Source organism: Mustela putorius, unplaced genomic scaffold (genome assembly GCF_011764305.1).
Source record: "Mustela putorius furo isolate JIRA1106 unplaced genomic scaffold, ASM1176430v1.1 tig00537248_pilon_pilon_pilon, whole genome shotgun sequence".
Lineage (NCBI taxonomy): Eukaryota > Metazoa > Chordata > Mammalia > Carnivora > Mustelidae > Mustela > Mustela putorius.
This window is the reverse complement of record NW_025422387.1, coordinates 13,323,271-13,344,861: the sequence shown is the minus strand read 5'-3', so window position 1 is coordinate 13,344,861 and position 21,591 is coordinate 13,323,271. Positions and strand designations below refer to the sequence as shown.

At 43.7% G+C, this 21,591-nt stretch overlaps 1 protein-coding gene across 10 annotated transcripts in view; it reads left to right on the top strand.

The window, feature by feature from the left end:
• CIT (citron rho-interacting serine/threonine kinase) overlaps positions 1-21,591 on the top strand; it is a 167,727-nt gene that overhangs the window by 97,439 nt on the left and 48,697 nt on the right. For all 10 annotated transcript variants that reach the window (XM_045073762.1, XM_045073767.1, XM_045073766.1 and 7 more), the window contains 6 exons: positions 802-897; positions 5,199-5,315; positions 6,484-6,593; positions 7,646-7,820; positions 11,606-11,803; positions 19,556-19,609. In XM_045073762.1, the coding sequence (XP_044929697.1) occupies positions 802-897; positions 5,199-5,315; positions 6,484-6,593; positions 7,646-7,820; positions 11,606-11,803; positions 19,556-19,609 (750 nt within the window). The remainder of the gene's footprint in view (positions 1-801; positions 898-5,198; positions 5,316-6,483; positions 6,594-7,645; positions 7,821-11,605; positions 11,804-19,555; positions 19,610-21,591) is intronic.

Sequence of the window (21,591 nt, the reverse complement as noted above, 5' to 3'; positions counted from 1 at the left end):
TTCAAATGAATAACGATTTTGTTTAAAAGCAGAAATCTTAGAACGAAGGGAATATTACATCTGAACTATTTATATCACTTTATATCACTCCAAATTCTCTTCCCATCTTTAATATATATGCATACATATTTGGGTCATTATTATCAGTGTATTTTATGTTCTACTTTGCTCCTATTAGCACTGTAGCCTATAAACATGATACCATAGGAGCATCTCCAGATACTCACTTTCTCCACATACTAGTCAGTTAAAACAAAAATCATTCAACCCTCAAAGTGTTTGAATTGTAACATTTCTTTACTTTCCATTGCTAGGGTGAGCAATCATGTTGCTAATCAGGAAAATACAAATTTTTTTTTTATCATAATAAAATAACTTGCAGTTTAAAAGAAATTGAAATTACTTATTTTCATTTAAGGCTGTTATGACAGTGAAAATGGCCTGAGGCTCAAGGCAGTGGACAGGGGCTTTGTGCTGCACTAAACTTTCAAATGTTGCCTTGTGACTGTCCATTCTCTGTGCACAGATGAAGATGTGCCTTTGTTTGACCTGTCACACTGACAGCGTTCTGATCCCAGCCCCCCAGCTGTGTGTGTATGTGTTTGAATACTTGGACCCGGAAACCCCAGGGCCAAGGATCGGTGGTGGTTTCCTTCCCAAGAGCCTTAGGGCTAGTCATGAAGGAACATGTGCCTGTTGCTTGTGGTGCCAGTGCCAAAGTCATGTTTCCCGTGAATGTCGAACACACTTGAACTATGTCTTTCCCTCTGCATACCTGACCGTCTGTTCCTTTGTGTCCAGGAGCTGGAGGAGAAGCACCGCGAGGCCCAGGTCTCCGCCCAGCACCTAGAGGTGCACCTGAAACAGAAAGAACAGCACTACGAGGAAAAAATTAAAGTAAACACACTTTCTGATTTTCTTTGGCATTCTCCCTCTGGCATGACCTAGCTTCTCTCTCTTCCGGGACACTTTGGGCTCCTTCTTGCTAGACCCAATGCCTGTTTGGGGTAAATGCTGTCCTCAGGCCATGGTGGGAGGTGTTGAGATATTAACCCATGTGGGGGATATTCAAAAAGACATACATATATATTTTAATTAGTAATCTCTGTTCTATTTTTAATGTGTTTTTCACCCCACTGTCATTCAGTCCATGATAATTTCAAGTTAGCCACAGACTCACCATTCTTTGCTTTAATTTCCTTTCTGCATCTCAGACCTGAACCTTTTCCTTTGGTTTAAAGTCTATCCTTGAGGACTTTCTTTAGCGAAGACCTGCTGGTGACAAGGTCCCGGTTCTGCGGGTCTAAAAGTATATTTTTTTCATACTCATTCTTGAAAGATGTTCTGCCTGGGAATAAAATTCTGGGTTGGCACTTACTTTTTAGGACACCCTTTGAAGGTGTCACTCCATTGTCTTTTGACTTATTATTTCTAATGAGAAGTTAGCTGTCAGTTGAACCTTTGCTTTCTTTGACAGTCATTGCTCTTTTTTTGTTTGGCTGCTTTTAAAATTTTGCCCAGTCTTTAATTTTCCAAAATTTTACTGTGATATATCTAAATGCAGATTGATTATTTATCTTGCTTGGATAGGACTTTAAAATATATTAGTATCTTTTATCAGTTCTGGATAATTATTGGTCACTGTATCTCAAATATTGTCCCTTCTCCTTCCTTCTTTCTTTTTGAGAGTTTGAATGGGCTTCACATATGATTTTTTGTTTTCATAGTTTCCATTTCTTTATCTCTCGATGCACATTGGGGGTAAGTTCTGGATGGTTTTCTACTTTACTAATTCTTACCTGTCAAATCTGCTATTAAACCCATCCACTGAGTTTTAAATTTCAGTTACTGTATTTTTGATTTCTAGACATTTTATTTGGCTCCTTCCCAAGTTTACTAGATTATGTAAGACAATAATTTTCTATTCCCTGCATTCATTTTTAAGCTTTTCTTACTTCTTTAAACACATCAGCATGGTTGTTTTATATTCTTTATTTGATAATTCCAGTATCTGATGTACGAAGGTCTGATTCTGCTCTGTTGTTTCTCTTTCTTGTTTTTCATGGTGGCTGTCTTCTTGTGTGCTTGGCCAGTTGCTCATTTTCCTTAGAAAATTATTGTTGGGAATTCTTTGAGGCTTTGAATGGAAATATGTGCCCCCTTTGAGGGTGGCCCTGGGCTTAGACTTCTCTCTCTTCTTACCCTTTACAGCTATTAAAAGTGAAGTTCAAGTTTATTTGGTTCAGCAAATACCTCAAGTTAAAAACAGTTTTATGCCCATCTAAACTCTCTAGGTTTCTGCTTTCACTTAGAATTTTAGTCTCTAATTTCTTTCTTTCTTTCTTTCTTTCTTTCTTTCTTTCTTTCTTTCTTTCTTTCTCTTCCTTCCTTCCTTTCTTTCTTTCTTTTTAAAGATTTTATTTATTTATTTGACACAGAGAGAGAGAGAGACCATGAGAGAGGGAATACAAGCAGGGGAAGCTGGAGAAGGAGAAGCAGGCTTCCAGCTGAGCAGAGAGCCTGATGTGGGGCTTGATCCCAGGATGCTAGGATCATGACCTGAGCCAAAGGCAGAAGCTTAATGACTGAGTCACCCAGGCACCCCCTGTCTCTAATTTCTTACTGTCTTGCCAATTTTGGGAAAAATGTTTTCTGTGTTTTATCTAACATTTTAAATCATTTTCCATAGAAAGACTGGCCTAAATAATCTAGCCCACTGTATAAAATACTAAATTCGGTTATTATTCCAATTATTGAAATTCCTTCAATAATTAAAATTGTTTCAATTCAGTTATTATTAATAAATTCAATGATCAGAAAAAATGCCAACTTATCTATTTCCTTTTAAAATCCATCACATTTTCATTATGACTTTGGGCCAAGCCTTTAATCAATTCTCTTGTTCCCAAGAGTCAGACATTGGTGATTACATCTTAAGTATGTCTTCCCCTTCCCCTAAATATTAATAGGAGGCTTTTAATTTTTGTGATTATCCTGTTATAGATTTTTTTGGTTTCCTCTGTTCCTTTTTTAGAGAACCAAACATATATATGCCCACACAGCATTATGATCATCACTCCCCTGGGACCTTTGTAGGGTTTTTAAATTTGTTTTGTTTTTGACCCCTGGTGTTACTTCTGATTATTTTTCATTAAACAAAAACAAAAAACAAAAAACAAAAAAAACAGAAAAATAACCCAGAAGTGACTTCAAAGTGTTGTAGTGTGACCCCCTACTCAGTATATTTTTAAACTTTTTATACTGATCCTTTGAATTCTTACTGGCTTCCCAACTTTGATCTTTAGAATAAACCGACTTCCAGAATGTTACAAGAATATATGCAGTAGTCCACTTGCATGATGAAAATAGCCATGCATAAAATTTATTCTGTAATTTGGGTGAATATATTGACTTTCCTGTCCATAAGCTGTGTTCCATCTTAAATTGGTATATAAATGTCTAAGTGGCTCTCTCATTTCCAGTTCCTTGCGTCCCTCTCATGCATCTTCTCGTTCGTCCTTCTGCCAGTTGAGCCCTATCAACGCGGAGGTGTGTGTGTTGTTGATAGAGGTCTGTTCCTCTCTAACTCCTGTTGGTATCCATCACAGCCCAAAGTTGAGGTTTTATTTTGAGCACGAGTCACCCTGAAAATGTGCTTCGTTGCTTTAGCACCCCATAAAAAGGAGCGTACCTGGTCCAGGTACTGTGTGGTCTCCATAACCTTCTAGATGGAAAGAACTTTGTTTTATAGATCCTAGGGAATGCCACGGAAAGCCTTGTTTTCTTCCGTCTTCCCTACTGGAATCTTTATGAAACCATTGCTTTTGAACCTGTCCTGCCTTGTGCTTCCTGTTCCAGCCTCCCTAAGGCCATTTTAGTAATAATCATGGTCATACCCTAGATTCTGCCCTTTCCTTGTTCGTAATTTTAGAATCACGCCCCAACATCCTAGAGAATAGGCCACTTATCCCATTGAGCTTCTCCCCTCCTCCCTTGACCTGTCCTCCACCTTTTGTTCTCCACAGACTCTCAATCTATTTTTTTTCATCAGTCAGTTCTAGTTTAAAGCCCTCTTTGAAATCTGTTCTTTCCTCTCTCTCTCATGTGAACCCCCTCCCTGCTGACTGGCTCCTTTTAGGAGCTCATGTTCCCATGAGCCACGAAGGTCCCTTCACAATAGACATTGTGGGAAAGGCAGATTTCAGTCCCCTCTGTGACCCCAATTCTTTCAGCATCTTCCCAGTATCGGAAGCAGCTGGTGCCATTCAGAGAAGGCAGAGTAGATTCTCTGTGATGAGAAACACAGGTCTGTGGTCAAAGACTCGGGCAAGTTATGATGTTGTCTTCCTTTTCTCCCCCTGTCTGTCTTTCTTACTTGTTGTTTTGGCAGCTGGGAGGGCTGTGTGTGCCTCGCAGAACATTAGATCAAGCTGGTGGTTGGTGACACCATTACTGTTTTATTTTTTCCCCTTGGGAACAGTAGGTGCTTGCAGTGGTGTTCTCAGCCCCGAGAACACATGATTTCTCTTCCCCTGGGAGAAGGTTTCTCTCTCCAGTGCCTTTTTTTTTTGGTTTCCCAGCTGGATCAGAGGAAAGAACGGAGGAGGAAAAGGGCACTTTCTCTCTCTCTCTCTCTCTTTTATGTTGTTTTTTCAAACTATTGACTCTCCACCTACTTTATTGGTGGGCCGAATCCTCTCGTCCCTGTCTGTTTCTGAACATCAGCCTTGGTTGCACAGACGTCCTCGGTCTTCAGCTTTCTGTCCCTCCGTACACAGCCTTAGAAATATCTAGATTAATTCTGTACAGATTAAGAGTGAGCAGGGTTCTGAAAACTGGTGCATTGACTACAAGAAAGTTGTCCCCAGGTAACATCTGTACATTGTAAGATCTCGAGACAGATCTTTTTTCTCTCATTCTGGAGTCTACTTCCACTGAGGATATATACCTCTTGAGTCTTTTTGGCTGCTGATTTTAAAATAAGTTCTTAGTTCAAGTCCTCTGGTTCCATGCCATTTGATGGTCATGCTTGATTTCTTGCCTTTGTCCTGGCTCATAAGCAGATTCCCAGTCCCTCTCTTTGCCCCAGACTTTTCTTGGCCTCTTCACTGCTTCTCCTGCTTTTTCCAAAAACCCCCAGTTAGCCTTCCCTGCTCAGCTTTGCTACTCAGGACAGTAACTTTTTTTGTTTCTCATAGGTGTTGGACAACCAGATAAAGAAAGACCTGGCCGATAAAGAGACTCTGGAGAATCTGATGCAGAGACACGAAGAGGAGGCCCACGAGAAGGGCAAAATTCTCAGTGAGCAGAAGGCGGTAGGTATAAGGAATCGCAAAGCCAGTTGTCCAAGGAGGGCTTGTGAAACGTGCCCAGAATCACACACCCAAGGAGAGTCCATTCCTGCTGATGAATTATTCTTCCTGTTTAATCCTGTGGAGTTTGTTGCCTATAGCAAGCCCTCTGCAACTCCTCATCTCCTAAAATCAGCAGGGGCGGGGCGCCTGGGTGGCTCAGTGGGTTAAGCCGCTGCCTTCGGCTCGGGTCATGATCTCAGCGTCCTGGGATCGAGCCCCGCATCGGGCTCTCTGCTCAGCAGGGAGCCTGCTTCCTCCTCTCTCTCTGCCTGCCTCTCTGCCTACTTGTGATCTCTGTCTGTCAAATAAATAAATAAAATCTTTAAAAAAAAAAAAAAAAAAAATCAGCAGGGGTGGTGGCTCAGGGTGGCCGACTTTGCCTTTCGTGCTCTTCTTTAAGGACTCATGCTGGTCTGTCATCAGCGTTGCCCTTCACAATGCCACCTGACAAGTCGGCCAGTGGCTCTACATCTTTCTTACAGGCCTCCTTTCTCTGCGCTCTTGCCTTTCTCACCTGGGTAGGCCCGGGTTTCAGGAACTTTCTGCTCATAAGGTTCACCTGGGATTTTCATTCATCCACCCCTAGTCTCGGACCCCACAGGGACTCTGAGCCTCAGAATCTCAAAGGGAGGGTCCTAGGAAGTTAGAACTTTTAATCAGCACAGCACCTCCCCCCCATTCCTCCCCGATTCTTATAATATATTAGGTTGAGAAAACTTTGATGTAGAGAATCTAGGACAGTAGTGAAATGAGAGCCCCACGGGTGATGAGAAACAGAAGTTAGCAGATTCAAGTTAGAGGCTCAGGCAGGCCCAGGCCACATGCACGTGACGCAGGCCTGCTTACTCACAGAATGTCCAGTTCCTAAGTTGGTGCTTCTGTGTGGTTTCCACGCAGGCCACTTAGGTAGCGTGGGGATGTGTAATCTCTGAGAAACTACTGAGCACCACAGTCTGGGCAGTAAGGCCTGTGACCCTCAGGCTACAGAGCAGTTGACTCCCCTGGTACCTCTAGTCAGACAGCCTGAATTTCAAGGGGAGCCTTTGACCCTGGCCCCACGGCCCCCATTACTCTCCTTCTGGTAAAACCGTCTGTGTGTGAGATTTCAAAGGCCCTCCCTGTGTTTCAGATGATCAATGCTATGGATTCCAAGATCAGATCCCTGGAACAGAGGATTGTGGAACTCTCAGAAGCCAACAAACTTGCGGCGAACAGCAGTCTTTTCACCCAGAGGAACATGTAAGTACTCACGTGCCATCTGCGTGCATGATTACACATCGGTCTTCTCTCTGGGGGCAGAAATTTCGTTCTTCTGTCTGATGAAGCCGGAGCAGATTTAATTACTTCTGTAGTTTGTTCCAGAACCCTGTTCTACCTGTGTAATTTTGCCCTCTCTTAAGTGGTCTCATTCTGTCATGCCCTTTCTTTGGAGCTAGGTTTTCTCAAATGCTTCCAATTGCCATCAGATGACAGAGTGCTTTGCTCTCTCTAATGAGGGCTATTTATAGTTCGCTTTTGGAGAGCTGCGGGCCTTGTTCCCCAGACTTGCCTCCCATGATTAGCCAGAGGTGATCTTGTGTATGTCTGGTTGACCCTCCTCCGTCCTGCTGTTGTTAAGTTAGGCCCAGGGACATGAGGTTTGTAAGGGCTCCCTGTGTTCCAGGAGTGCTTGTGTCTTAATCTTCTCCCCCAAAGAATTACCATCTCTGGGAATCCCCCCCACCCTCAAATTAGGTACCTCTCTTCAGAGATCTTCTAAAACCTTCCCATTTTTACTTAAACCAACTCAGTGGGCCGCTTTTTGGTCTTTGAGTCTTTTCCAGTTTCTGATACTTGTGAGCAGTCTGGTGGGGCTTGGAGCAAGGTCTATGGAGAAGTAGAAGGAACAGCATTTCTTCCCCTCATTGCCCTTTTTTTCCCCGGGGAACCAACTCCGTGAGCGGTTGGGGCACTCTTGTACTCTGTAGAGGCCCCTTTCTGCCCCTAGACAGGCTCAAAGAAAGGGGGGGGGGTCTACCTTAGGAAGGAAATGTTATTGTCTCTTGCATTCCCCTTGACCTTCCTGAATCCCATAGAGGAGGGCCTCTGAACAGTGAGGGCTACATGGGTTCCAGGTCCCCATGCTGGGATCAGGCACACGAGGCCAGATCAGGACAGAGCCCACCTGGGAATGGCCATGCCTGCTAACAGAGACACTCCTCTCACTCTGTTCCTGTCCGGCCCGCTGAGGGCACGTGCTCACCTCTAATGAGACTGTGATTTTTGCTTGGCTCCTCCACCACCCCCACCAGGAAGGCCCAGGAAGAGATGATTTCAGAACTCAGGCAACAGAAGTTCTACCTGGAGACACAGGCAGGGAAGCTGGAGGCCCAGAACCGAAAGCTGGAGGAGCAGCTGGAGAAAATCAGCCACCAAGACCACAGTGACAAGAATCGGCTGCTGGAGCTGGAGACAAGGTTGAGGGAGGTGAGAGTGAGGGGCCCTCGCCCAGGAGGATTCACTGGGGGTCGGGGGCCCCGAAACCTGCCAGGTGTCAAGCGTCCGTCAGCATATACCCAAGAGGCACTGTGCATGGTGGTGAAGTGTGCAGACCGGGCCACCCTGATCTGGGGGAGGATTCCACTTCTGATTCTTGCGAGCTCCATGACCTTGGGCAGCCTACCATCTCTCCGTGCTTCCGTTGCCTCATTGGCCAAATGGCCACGATGTGGGAGATCCCTCTGAGGGTCACAGGAGGATTATGTGCATCGGTGCTTTTGTCAAACTGCAGGGGGGCAGAGTGATTCCTCCCTCATCCAGATTTAGTGCAGGCCATGTGCCCGAGTCCATGCTCGGGCTTTAGTGCCTGGGATCCACCATCTGGTGGCCTGCTGACAGTGGCAGCGGTCTCCTAGTGGAAGAGAAGAGACAAATCACAGTTTTAATGGAAGGTGGTTCTCTTCAGAGACTTAAGGAAGCTGGGAAGGGTAGCCAAGTTTTGGGGAGGAAAGTTTTGCACATTTGGTGGCAGACACGCTGAGGGTGATTGAAGCTGTGCCGGAACGTGTACTCACTGAGTATTCATTAAATGCCTGCGGTGTGCCGGGCAGTAGCTTGTCTCTGTGGTGGCGATGACAGACCCCATCCTTGATGCTGGGGGCTGTCGCCTAGCGCACAGGGTTAGCTGGCTGGACAGAGGAGATTGGGAGAGTGGTTGCCGGAAGCGTGACATCACAGCTAGGTGGGAAGACAGCGCCTGCAGCCTAGTGGGAACTGGTCCGGGATTTGTGACAGAATTCTTCAGAGAGCACATGGTCTCTCGTAAAGGAAAAGACTGAAACACACAGAGGTCTGAGGGCTAAACCAAGTTTAGCCCGTGGTTCTTGTGCTGGAGTGTGAAAATGAGGCCAGTCCTCCAAAGGACAGGAAAAAACCAAAACAGATGCATTGTCTTGTGTGTTTCAGGGCCGGTCCAGGTATAGACCCCTCTATTAGGATCATCTCGTGTATCTGTTGAAAGGCGGATTCCTGGGCCTCTTCCTCTCTCAGCGTTTTTGAATGAACTAGGATGTGGGGGGATGAGGGGAGCAGGGATCTGCTTTTTGAAAAATCTCCAGGTGGTTCTCATACTCCCACAACAGTGGTTCTGTTCTGGGTTGTCCAAAAGCCCTAGGTGGTGGTTTCAGTTTTATTATCCAGGCTATACTTTTACTGTTCAGTAAGTTTAACAACATTTCCCCGTAGTGTCAGCCTTAAGAGTGTGAGTGTAAATAACTGATTTCTTTGAGCGTGGGAACACCAACTAGCTGTTTGGCCTTCCCTTCCCACAAATGTCTCTCTTAGCTTGGCACCTGCCCTGCATCTGTCGCTCATCTGGGCAATGCCCCTGAGGGAGCAAGTTGTTTTTTTTTTCCCTTGAATCTATACAGCTTGCCCCCCCACTGCCGAGAAAGGTGGCAGAGAGTTAGAATGCTGGTAAGAAGCTCAGGATCGTCATACTCCCGGGAGTTCTGGAGCTTAACTTTAAATATAACAAGGCAGGTCCACCTTCTCTTTGCTGCCTGCTGCTCCCCGAGACTGGGGACAGAGGATCAAGCCTCCGGTTTGATTCCCCTTTGAGGCTTTCCGTACCTTGTGCGTGCAGCGTGAGCTCTTCCTTAACCGGGGGTGTGGAGTTGCGCAGGTGCAGGGCTCTGGGGCCCTCCTGTCATTGCACAGCCTCATGCTCGCCCACCCCTGCACGACTCACCATTCCCTGCCACCCCTGGTTCTGCCAAGTGGCCTCAGGGGAGCTTTTTGGCTCACTGACAGAGTCGCAGCCTGCTCGGACTGCTGGCATTTTAATAAGACAAACAGCAAGCTGTGGACTCTCAAGCTGGATTTCCTGGGTTCGAAGCCAGCCCTGCCACCGTGGAGCTGTGTGACATTTGCTCAGTCATGTACCCTGTTGGTGCCACAGCGTGCCACTGTGTAGGGTGGCAGCGACAGTGGCGCCTCCCTCTCTGTCTTGTTATGAAGGTGGAATGAGCTGAAAGAGTGCCTGGCGCCTTGGGAGCGAGGACTGCCTTGGCAGCTGTTGTGTCGCCGCCATTGTCGCTAGTGGGAGAGCTCAGTCTTGGCTTCACCTGCCACTGATTGGCCAAGGGCTCCCAGAGATTGCCAGCCCAGACCTTTCTCATGGGTCCTGACCCATTGTCCTAGTAGACATTAGATACCTCCACCTGGATGTCTCCCTTGCTGCTCAAGTTCAGTACGTCAGCAGGAATTTCCTACCTTTCTTCTTACACTGGCTCTTCCTCTCGTGTTTCCTGGCATGGCAGAGGTCTCCCTGCGCAGTTCGCCCGGCCAGAAGCTCAGGTGTCACCTTCTGTCCTTTGTCTCTTGCCCCACCTCAAATTAATCCCAAATCCTGTTGGTTCTCTAGGCTTAATCTTTTGTCTTTTATAAGTCCTTGTTCTCTTCACCCTTATAGCTTTTGGGACTTGGGTGTCACCTTTTCCAGGGACCCTTCTCTGACCCTCCAAAATGGGATGGAACATTTCATTTGTGTCCCCAGGGCCTTGTGTATTTAGGTCATCACGTTGTGTACCTGTCGGCAGCCCCTGTTCGACAGTGAGCTTCCTGAGGGCAGCAGGTACTTCTTATTTGCTTGACATCCCCAATGACTGGCACAGAGTCCAGTGGCCAGAACAGCCTTGTCAGTGTTGGTTCGTCAACAGGGTCTCCCTCATCTCCATGCCTTTGGATGTCTTAGTTCCTCTGCTTGGAATTTTCTTTCCTATTTGCTGGTTTGGCTCCTAGAAATTCTTCAGTAAACACATGCAGTGTTGTTCCGCCTTTACCCTCCACCGTCTTCCCTCTACATCCCCACATTTTCTGACTCTTACACTTGACCATGTATACGGTAATGGTTGGTTTTCACTTTTCCTCAGCTCAAGGGCAGAAACTTTCATCTTCAAATTCCTTTTTATATGGAAGTTGCTGAGTACATTTTTCTTGAATGGATGAAACATTGAGTAGATAGAAGGACAGATGGGCAGATGGAGGGAAGAATGATTCCTTCATAATGTGACATTAATGTGGGCTACCTAATTAGAACAAATCAGAGCAGGAGTATATATGTACGTATGTATTTAAAGATTTATTTGACACAGAGAGAGAGAAAGAGAGGAGTGCATGCTCAAGGAGAGGGGCAAAAGAAGAGAATCTTCAATGAGATTCCCCATTGAGCACAGGGCCTGACCCAGGGTTAGATCCTATGACCCATGAGATCATATGATCCAAGAGTCAGATGCTTAACCAACTGAGCCACCCGGGCACTCCAGAGCAGGAACATTTAAAATAAATTAGAATTTTCATCCCAATCGTAAAGAGGTCCCTGTTACCAATATGATGTCATTTATAGCTATTTACTTTTAAATGCTTTTCTAATAAGAATAATTGGCACAATTTTCACTCGGGAATCTTGGGTGGTTTTTCCTTTGAAGCCTCCCCAGACCTTTGAAAGTTTGGTTTGTACAGCCATTCTCTTACACGTTCTTGCTCCGGGTCATTTCTGAGACTTCTAAAGTCAGATCAGTTTTACAGCAGATCCGCTTTTCTCCGTCGCAGCCGGGCGGTGGGAGTTTGAATCCATGATCACACTGAAGATGTGAGTTGAACAGCCTGTTGTGTCTCTGCTAGCCAGGGTTAGCTCATCCGACTAGTGAGCTGCATTGTCTCCAGCTGGGGTCCACTGAGCATTTGTGTGTGTCTCTTCCTGCCCCTCTCAGGTCAGTCTAGAGCACGAGGAGCAGAAGCTGGAGCTAAAGCGCCAGCTCACAGAGCTGCAGCTCTCGCTGCAGGAGCGCGAGTCCCAGCTGACGGCCCTGCAGGCGGCCCGGGCAGCCCTGGAGAGCCAGCTGCGCCAGGCCAAGACGGAACTGGAAGAGACAACAGCGGAAGCGGAAGAGGAGATCCAGGCACTCACGGTAGGTCGCGGACAGGTCCCTCCAGGCTCCTCCAGACCTCAGTTGGGACGAGTGTGGCACTGAGGAGATGTGCTCACTCAGAGAAATCCCAAGACAAAAAATCTCCCCAGAGATGATTACGGGCCAGAAAACTGGCTTCCCTGAGAATTCTCTTTCGTGAGAATTAGTGTTAACATCTGACCTTTCCTTAGCATGTTGGAAAAGTCCCTCCTTTCTTTAGGTATCTTCCCTCTTTGAAAAATAATTGTCATTAAATTTAAAATTTTAGTTTGAACCAGAGGTCATTTACCTGAATCTTCTGCTTAGTTTTCAGTGATCATTAAAAAAATAATAGTCTTATATCTTTGAGTCTTCTTCCTACCACATTTCTATTTTTGTACTGGTTAACCTCGTTTGCATTACATTTTTTTTTTTTTTTAGCTGTAAATTTTCCTTCAAGTCTTATGTATGCATCTAGTATGTTCTGGATGGAAAAGATTGTTCTGAATGAGAGATTCTTTTCTCTAAGAAGGACCTGGCTTCTTTGCTCTTTCTGAAACCATAGTTTAAAGAAGTAGAACTTGGTGGGTATGTGAGGGTATGGATTTAGACTTGGTTCTTTCTGGAAGTCTAAAAATATGACTTTGTCAGTTTCCCATGGTTGATTCCTCTCATGGGGACTGACCCAGGCTAACAAAACTGACAGTCTTACATATAAAATGACAACTTAACAACTCACAGTGGAAAATACAACCACCAAGTTGACTGGGATGCTATGGCTGGCTCATCTTCCCATTTTTTTTGTCCTTCAGAGAAGTCTCCTTAAAAACCTCATTTCTCTTAGAAGGCTGCGTGGTGGACCTGGACTTGGCACAGAAAACCGAATGAGTTTAATGGCTAGTAGCAGCCAAGCAGATCCATTGCTAATAGTAACACAGTGTACTTGCCAAGTGGATAGGCACAGTCATGCCTGCTGGTCAGGGTACCCTCTTCTGTGAGCAGGGCACAATGCAGCTGATTGGGTTTTGTGTTTTCTAAAATCAGGTACCTAGGTGGAGACCTTACTCACTCTGATTCATCTTGGATACGGTCCTCATTTCCATCAGTGAACATCTCTAAGCATGTAGAGTGGGGTTACTTCTACAGATGGCCATGAACAGTCGTTGCTTATGATTTATCCTGTTCAAAAGTAATGCATATGTATGTATGTTTTAAAAATGGTCTTATTCTTAGAAGTTACCTCCCAGTCTTGGTTTCGGGAAGCGCATTATCTGAACCGACTGGGAGCATGATCTCAGTGCCAGGGTCTTTATGGACTAGTCTAGAACACAGAGGCTTCCAGGATTCTGGGATACAGGGTAATTCCGAAGGCGTAAGTGCATCTCTGATTTTCCAGGACTTATGCCAAGGTCTGTTATTGATCGCAACCTTAATTCCTCAGTGAGAACACTCACTGTGTGCTATGCCATGAGCCCCCAATACATGGTTTGGAAAAGAATCAGTCACGATATCTCTTTATTTATCCTCTGCCTTGTATCTTTCCAAACTGTTCTGAATCCATTTCGAAACAAAACAGTATAACAAGATAAAATAAGAAGGAAAAGGCCAAGAGAAAATAAGTCTAGAGAAGAAAAATATGGAGGTAGGAATGAAATGAATATAAAAGAATACATGCCAAGAAGGCGTATGTGCTTTCTGGAATTGGGTGGATGGGGAGAGGGACAGCCAGATAACATTTCTTAGCTGCTTAAGGAGGCATCTAAAATCGAGCTACTATTAAACTGAATGCACTGTATGTTAATATCTTCTTCCCCTGTTCAAACCAGCCACGCTCTGAAAGAAGAAGGAGACATCACTAATCTTATCCATACTTATGAGTCCTTGCCATGTGCCTAGTGCTGTGTCTTTAGCCTTTTTTCCCCTGGGGGTTGGCCTGTAATCCCTCAAATCCTTTTACTTCCGAGCAGAAGAGAAGGACACATTTATCTCACTGCTCTGTTGGAGTTGGGAGGGAGGGCGGTCGGCATGCATCTTATCCTGCCCATTCAGGAGGAGGAGGATATAAAATAGAGTATGTGTCACTGCTGTTTATCTGTGGGGAAATTAGTCTTTAAATCCTGTCTTGCTTCTGGTTGGAATGTGCTGTGTCTAATGGCTGCTGGAAGCCTTCACAGCAGCAAGTCACGACTTAATTTAGTCCGATGAGATCACTGCCTCAGAGCATCTTCTTATGAAAAAATAAAGAAACAAACCTCCCTGAGTCTAGAAACTAGAGCCCTACCACTCTTGCAGATGAAGATGCCTGGGAAAATAGGGCTTTTTCAAGGGAGGGCAGGAAAAAAAAGTCTCACTGCAGTTTTGTAACTTGTCATGCAAGAATCCAAATCCCATATCAACTTGCCTCAGTCCAGTTTTGAGGCTGTGGGTTTTCCTCTCCCCTCCCTTTGGTTCTGTTTTATAAACCTGGTTATGGACTGCATGCGGCTGGATGGCTTTGTTGAATTTGTGCTGGAGACTTTATTTTGCCGAGAGGAAGAGGACATGGCCACAGGTGCGGTACCCTGACTCTGTCTCATTGTTCAGGCCCCACAGAAACATCCGCCATATTAAATCAGTTGGATCTAAAATGATCAAGGAGGTTTGTGAATTTCTTAACAGGCTGATTTTATCATTTAAAAGGAATGAATAATCAAATGGGCTATTACTGCTGAATTTTAAAAGGCTGCCATCACTTAGCCAGGGGAGGGAGCACTTACCCTGGCCTCTGCCCCTGGAGCAATTAGATGAAGCACAGTTCAGTCAATGGTCTCCATTGAAGAAGGGTGCCCGGGCCCTCTGGGAAGCCGCTTGTGATCTCCTTGATGTTTTCTTGCTACCCACTCCTGTCCGTTGTATTTGCCTAGAGAGTCACTGGCCATCAAAAGCTGAGAATGCATCAAGGTGGAGGCCAACAGGAGAGTCGTATTGAAACAAAACGCCAGGCCTTTACAGTGCTTCATTGCCTCTTGGTGGAAGAAAGGATTTTAAGACTCCATCCCTTTATCTAAGGAAGAGAATCGATTCTGCACACTGTAAAGCAGACAGATGTGTGATATGATACATCACTCTGGATCGGGGTCATAGGGTAGAGGCCCTGGGCGTAGTAGGCTCTGTGTATACCAGCATGGCCCCAGGACACTCTCTTCATGTCTGGGTCCCTGCCGTCATGTTCTTTTACTGATTTGGTTAAATGATTAATGCTGAGTAACCAAGAGTCTAAAGCTAGAGACACCAATGAAAGGAACCCTCCCAGCATGGTATGGCCATGGGTTCACAATGTTGTCCTCTGATTTGTTAAAATCATGAGTCATGCATACTCTGATTTGTTTTACATAACTATCAATGTCTGTATTTAATTAAGCAAGCCATTGGCACGATGAGCAAGATCTAAAATTAAGGCATAGGAGGTGACAGTCTTGCTTGGTACCCGTATTCACAGGGAAAGGGGTGGATGTGTGGAAGCCCGAGTGTCCTAGAACCCTGATCATTAATCCCAGAAGATGGTCAGACGTCTAAACATTAGTTTCCTTTCTCTGGTTCTGCAGGTACTTCTCTCTCATCAAGACTGCATTATAATCCTCCTTTCTTTCTTCCTCTTGTAACTCTCTTTAACATTAATGAAGACATAAGTACTCCTCAAAAAACAGTGCCTTTCCAGTGTTCAGGATGCAGCTTGTGCATTCTCCCTGCCTCCCAACCCTAAGGTCAGCGGTTCTCAAATTGAGATTGGTGGCTCCCTGGAGGGTTCCCCAAATTCAGATTATTTTCATAATAATACTAATATGTCATTTGGCATTTTTTCATTGTGTTAGCCTTTGCACTGATGGTGCAAAGCAGTGTTGTTTTAAAAGAAATAAAGAGTAAATATTTGGGAAAAAAGTGTCCATTTTAATTTCTAAAGTGGTAAATATAGATAAATGTAATGCACATAAACAAAAGCTCTTCAGGGTCCTTTGAAGAGTGTAAATATTTATTCTCTGTAGCACCTGATACCTAGTGAACACTCAGATATTTCATTGAGAGTATCTAAAGACGATCTTACGCATTTTACTATCTTTATACACACTATTGTGTAAACTTTAGCTTTTTTGTGCCCTTGTTTCACAATGTATTTCAAAGAAACATAAAACATGTTTCTTGGCATTTTCTTGCTCAAATGAGTTCAGTAATTGTTAAATGCTTATAGAATTTCCAGCAGTCATAACAGGATCCGTTTTACATTTTGTCTACATTTTGACAAAATGTAGTCAGTAATAAGTCAAAAGCCAAAATGATGGTACTCCATTGCATTTTACCTTCAAAGAGGATTGCCATTTGATTTCAGTAGTAGAGCGATGTTCCTACTTTGGATAAATGGTATTCATGCCCCATTAAATCAATAAATCTCTCATATTATTCTTGAGCATAAAGCAGATTGATTTGGTGGGGGGGAAATAAGAGTCTGATGAGTTATCCATAAAAATACAGACTGATGATGTGGGGAGTTGATTCTTTTTTTTTTTTTTTTTAAAGATTTTATTTATTTATTATTTGACAGAGGGAAATCACAAGTAGGCAGAGAGGCAGGCAAAGAGAGAGGAAGGGAAGCAGGCCCCCTGCTGAGCAGAGAGCCCGATGTGGGACTTGATCCCAGGACCCTGGAATGATGACCTGAGCCGAAGGCAGCGGCTTAACCCACTGAGCCACCCAGGCATCCCTGGGGAGTTGATTCTTGATGATAACTTTTTATTTATGAGTCTGTGAGTCTGTTTTTGTAATTTTTTTTTTAAACCATTTTCCCAGTGCTCTTCATTCTTTTGTGTGGATTTATATTTCTGGTTGTCACTTTCCTTCTGCCTGAAGGACTTTCTTTACCATTTCTTACAGTGTGGGTGACAAATGCCTTCTGCTTTTGTATATCTGAAAATGTCTTTTACTTCACCTTCATTTTTGAAGGATATTTTTGCTGGGTATAGAATTTAGGTTGACAGGTTTTGGGGTTTTGTTATTGTTTGGTTTTTTTTTTTTAAGATTTTATTTATTTATTTGACAGACAGAGATCACAGGTAGGCAGAGAGGCAGGCAGAGAGAGAGGAGGAAGCAGGCTCCCTGCTGAGCAGAGAGCCCAACATGGGGCTTGATCCCAGGACCCTGGGATCACAACCCGAGCCGAAGGCAGAGGCTTTAACCCGCTGAGCCACCCAGGTACCCAATTGTTGTTTTTTTCCATTCAGCACTTTAAAGATGTTATTCTACTGTCTTCTAACTTGCTTTGCCCCCTCCCCTCCCCCTTCCCCCACTCATTCCCTGGTGAGGAATCTGTCTTCTCTTTGTTTTTCTATATATAACTTGTTTTTTTTCTCTGACGGGCTTTAAGCTTTTGCTCTTATTACTGGTTTTAAGCAGTTTGATAATATGGTTTAGCTTAATTTTGTGTTTCTTGTGCCTGGGGTTCCTTGAGCTTTTTGCATTGGTGGGTTTATGGTGGCCATTATTTCTTCAAATGTCTTTTCTGTCTGACCCCTATTCTCCTCCAGGGACTCCAGTTACATGCATATTAGGCAGTTCAAAGTTGTATCACAGCACATCGATACACTGTTCATTTTTTTAAGTCTTTCTTTCTGTGTTTCATTTTGGGTAGTTTCTGTTGCTGTGTCTTCAAGCTCAGTAGTCTTTTTTTTTTTTTCTGCAGTGTCTATCTGCTGTTACAAATTTATAATATTTATGGCAAAATAGATATATTAGAGGATACATCACTGCTCTAACATTTTTGACTTTAGTTGTCTTATAGACCCAACAGAGACTAGTTTTTTTGTTTGTTTGTTTTGTTTTTTTTTTTAAAGAGAAGAATCACTTTTTCCCATACCTTAAATTAAATTCTTCTTTGGACTTTCATAGCTAAGCTGTGGTGCCACAACCCACCCTATCTCTCAAGTCACAAATGTTTTCGAGGGCATCATTTTCCCTTCATTTTCCAATATCTGTAGCAAGTCTTATTACCTGTGTTTCCATCCACTTCTCTCCATCTTTTGCCACCATCCTACTCCAAGCCACCATAATCTCCTCCTTGAATGACAGCAACAACCTCCTCAGTAGTTTCCCTACTCCTTTATACCTTCAGTCCTGTTTTGATCAGTTCTTACAGCATTCAAAAAATGACAATCAGATCATTTCACTCTACTGAGAATCTCCTTTGGCTTCCAATTAATGGTATTTTGCTTGAAACCCAAACTCCATTCTGGGCGTTTAAGATTCTTGGTCCCTGCCTGCCTCTCTACCATCATCTTGGGCGACTTTTCCCTTCTTTTGCTGTGCTTTAGCCGAAAATTGTTTGACCGCTACCCACCAAAAATACGTTTACCTTACAATCTAATACAGGGGAGCATCTATATACTCTAGTTCGTTGATTCTAAGGTATTTAAAATCAGGATGCATCTTACAGTCATATCTGTTATATGACTCTTTAGTCATGTGGACATAAAGACATGTGGACATGTCATAGTTTGGTTAACAGCACCTTGTTTTACTTAATGTCACAGTTTAGTCAACAGCACCTTTTACTTAATGTCACATAAAATTGCCATGGCTTATAGTTGACAGCATCCTAAATCTGATGAATTATGGTATTTGAAATAAAAGTTTCCTATAACAATACTTCACTATCCAGGGCACATCTGCATCCCACTGTTTTCTGTTCTATTGTGTTTATTCCATTTCATTGACTAAACCAAAACAAAACAAAAAAGAAAAAAAAACCATTTGTCATGTTTGCCCTTGGGTCGTAGCATGAAGTTTGAAAGCTCTGCTGTAGCCATTCAGACCTTTCTTTTTTTTTTTTTTTTTAATCGAATTACGAAACCCTTTCTTGCTTTAAGATATTTGCCCTCTGCCTTTTCCTGTTCTTTGTATGGCTGGCTCCTCATCATATTATGGGTGTCAGTATGTCACCTCTTCAGAGAAGCCCTCCTTGATTACCCATAAGGTCTTTTCCATCCCTCTTTTCCTTTTCTCTTGTACCTTGTTTGTTTCTTTCATAGCATTTGTCACTGTTTGTAATTATGTACTTGTTAACTTTCTCTCATTCCCTAGTGAATGATGGTAATTCCACCTATGCTATATGGCACCACAGGGTCTGGCCTATCAGGTGCACTCAGAAAGTCCTTGAATGTCAGCTGAACATTCTGAAATGCTGCTGTTTCAGAGCAGCTTTGCTTTGGAGAAGGCCTTCTTCTTACTTGAAGGTCAATGTCAGGTTTCTGAATCTCAGCAGCTTTTGATTAACAACAAAAAAGTCCCTGTTTGTCTTGGCTCTTGTCCTGTGTGTGTGTGTGTTTGTCTGCATGCATGTGTGTGTCTCTCAAGGAGTAGGCTAGGGAGGGGCGAACTGGAAGGAAGAGGGAAAGGTTAAGAATGGGGAATAAACAAAGAAACAAGAGTAAAAACTAACTCCTTGAATTTCTTCTTTTTTTTACAAAGCCCCTGGGCATTAATATGAATGTTAAGATATTTGTACAGGGTATGCATGTGTGCTCTAAGTAGTCAAGTGTTATCAACACAACATCATATATTCCTGTAACTTTAATTTCTGATGTTGGACATGACTTAATTAATTAGTTCTTTGAAAACCAGATGTTTGGGCAGCTGCAACAACCTTCTTGTCTTTCTAGGTAAATTGCTCTTTTCTTTATAAAACCCAAGCATGTAGAATTGTATCCTACACTATGAAAAATTTCTAATCGACTCCTTACCTTTTAGGCACATAGAGATGAAATCCAACGCAAATTTGATGCCCTTCGTAACAGCTGTACTGTAAGTATTAAATCTAAAGGTGATTAAAATAACACGAGACTAAAAACCAAGAGGGAAGAGCGAGCATTTCTTATAACATCAATTGACTCTTACAGACTCTCAGCCTGAAGCACGTAATGGGGTCAAACTGATTTGGAGTTCCTGAGCCCCAGCTAATGCCAGTTTCTTGGGTTCCTGCCAGTTTAAAAAATTCTAAACCATTCTTTATGTTTGGGGAAGGATGGTTGAAAAGGTGGAAATGGTTCTCATTGCATAGGCTTCAGTAGCTGCAACAAAAGTCCCAAGGCAGCTCCCTCCCCGCCCCAGTGTAGAAGGTTCCAAGGCTGGTCCCAGACACTGTGCAGACGCTGGGAGTGGTTGCCTTGCAAGGCTTCTCCAGCCTGCTGCTGGAGAAGTTCTGTGGACCTAGAAATTTTAATTTCCTACTGGGCAAAATGAAACTCTGTGGCTCTTTGGGAGATGTCATTTACATGGAGAGAATTAAATTCTGTGAACGGAGAAGCATCATACACAGGTTATATGATGGGGTAGGGTCAGCAGAAGCTCACTCTGTTTCCCATTAGAACAAAGGACTGAAATAGGCCCCCTTTCAGAAGACAGGTTGTTATCCTATTCATGGTTCCACCTCCTTTCTTTGGTACTTTCATGGCTTTATTACCTCCTTAGTCCTCAGTGAACTTGTCTCCATTTGTGTTATTTGTATCTGTGAATTTCCAGAAACAACCCCACCATACTCCCCACATAAATCTTTTATTGTCTTGTAATGAACTCTTTCTTTCCTCTTCACCTCTTATAAATGGGACATTAAGTCTTTTTTTTTTTTTTTTAAAGATTTTATTTATTTATCAGAGAGAGAGAGGGGGAGAGAGCGAGCACAGGCAGACAGAATGGCAGGCAGAGGCAGAGGGAGAAGCAGGCTCCCCGCCGAGCAAGGAGCCCGATGTGGGACTCGATCCCGGGACGCTGGGATCATGACCTGAGCCGAAGGCAGCTGCTTAACCAACTGAGCCACCCAGGCGTCCCGGGACATTAAGTCTTAAGAGTATATGATTTCCTCCCTTAGTTTAGTTACAAAATCCACACTGTAAAATGCATAAAGTACACTAATCTTATGGGTACAGTTCAATGAAGTTCTTACACCATATAGACAACTGCGTAGCCACCACATAGATCAAGATCCAGAACATTTTCATGTCCCCTTCTTATCAGCATCCTTTGCCCAAAGGTGACCACAGTTCTGACCTCTGATTGGCCTGTTCTTGAACTTCAGACAAATGGCATCATGGAGGGTATGCTTTCTTGGACTTAGCTTTTTTTGACTTGAGTTATCTGTGGCGTTTGTCCATGTGGTGGAGTCTGTCAAGAATCTGTTTCTTTTCATTAATTATGATGTAGTGTTGCCCCAGACACATAGAACTGGAGTTTATTTATCAGTTCTACTGCTGGTGGGATTCAAATTGCTGCCGTAAGGAACACAGCTGTCAGGAAGCATCATTGCATGAGTCCTTTGGTGGCCATAAGCACCTGTTTCTGGTGAGGATATACCCAAGAGTGGGGCAGCTAGTAGGTTTGACTCTGTTTGACTCTAGCAGGTACCCGGCAGATGGATTTTTGGTCAGTATTTCCCGGTGCCAATGGCTGCCTCAGTGGTAGGCCCGCCTTACAAGTGTCTCCCAGTTTCCTCCATTCTGCCTCTCTTCCTTGAGAAGCTGATGTGTTCTGTTTCTATACTCTTGGGCCCCCACTTTTTCAGTATCTTACTGTCTCCATTTCTTTTTTTTTCTTAATGCACAAGTTATTTGCTTATATTACTTACATGCTCATAAATGATCACTGAATAAAACATAGTTCATTTTATGACCGTGATTTTTTTTATATTACTATTTTTTCTTAATATAAACTTGGATACGTTTTAAATGTGTACATCGTTAATCCTTCATCTGGAGTTTTCTCTTTTTTTAGTCTTTTGGCATAACAGTTTT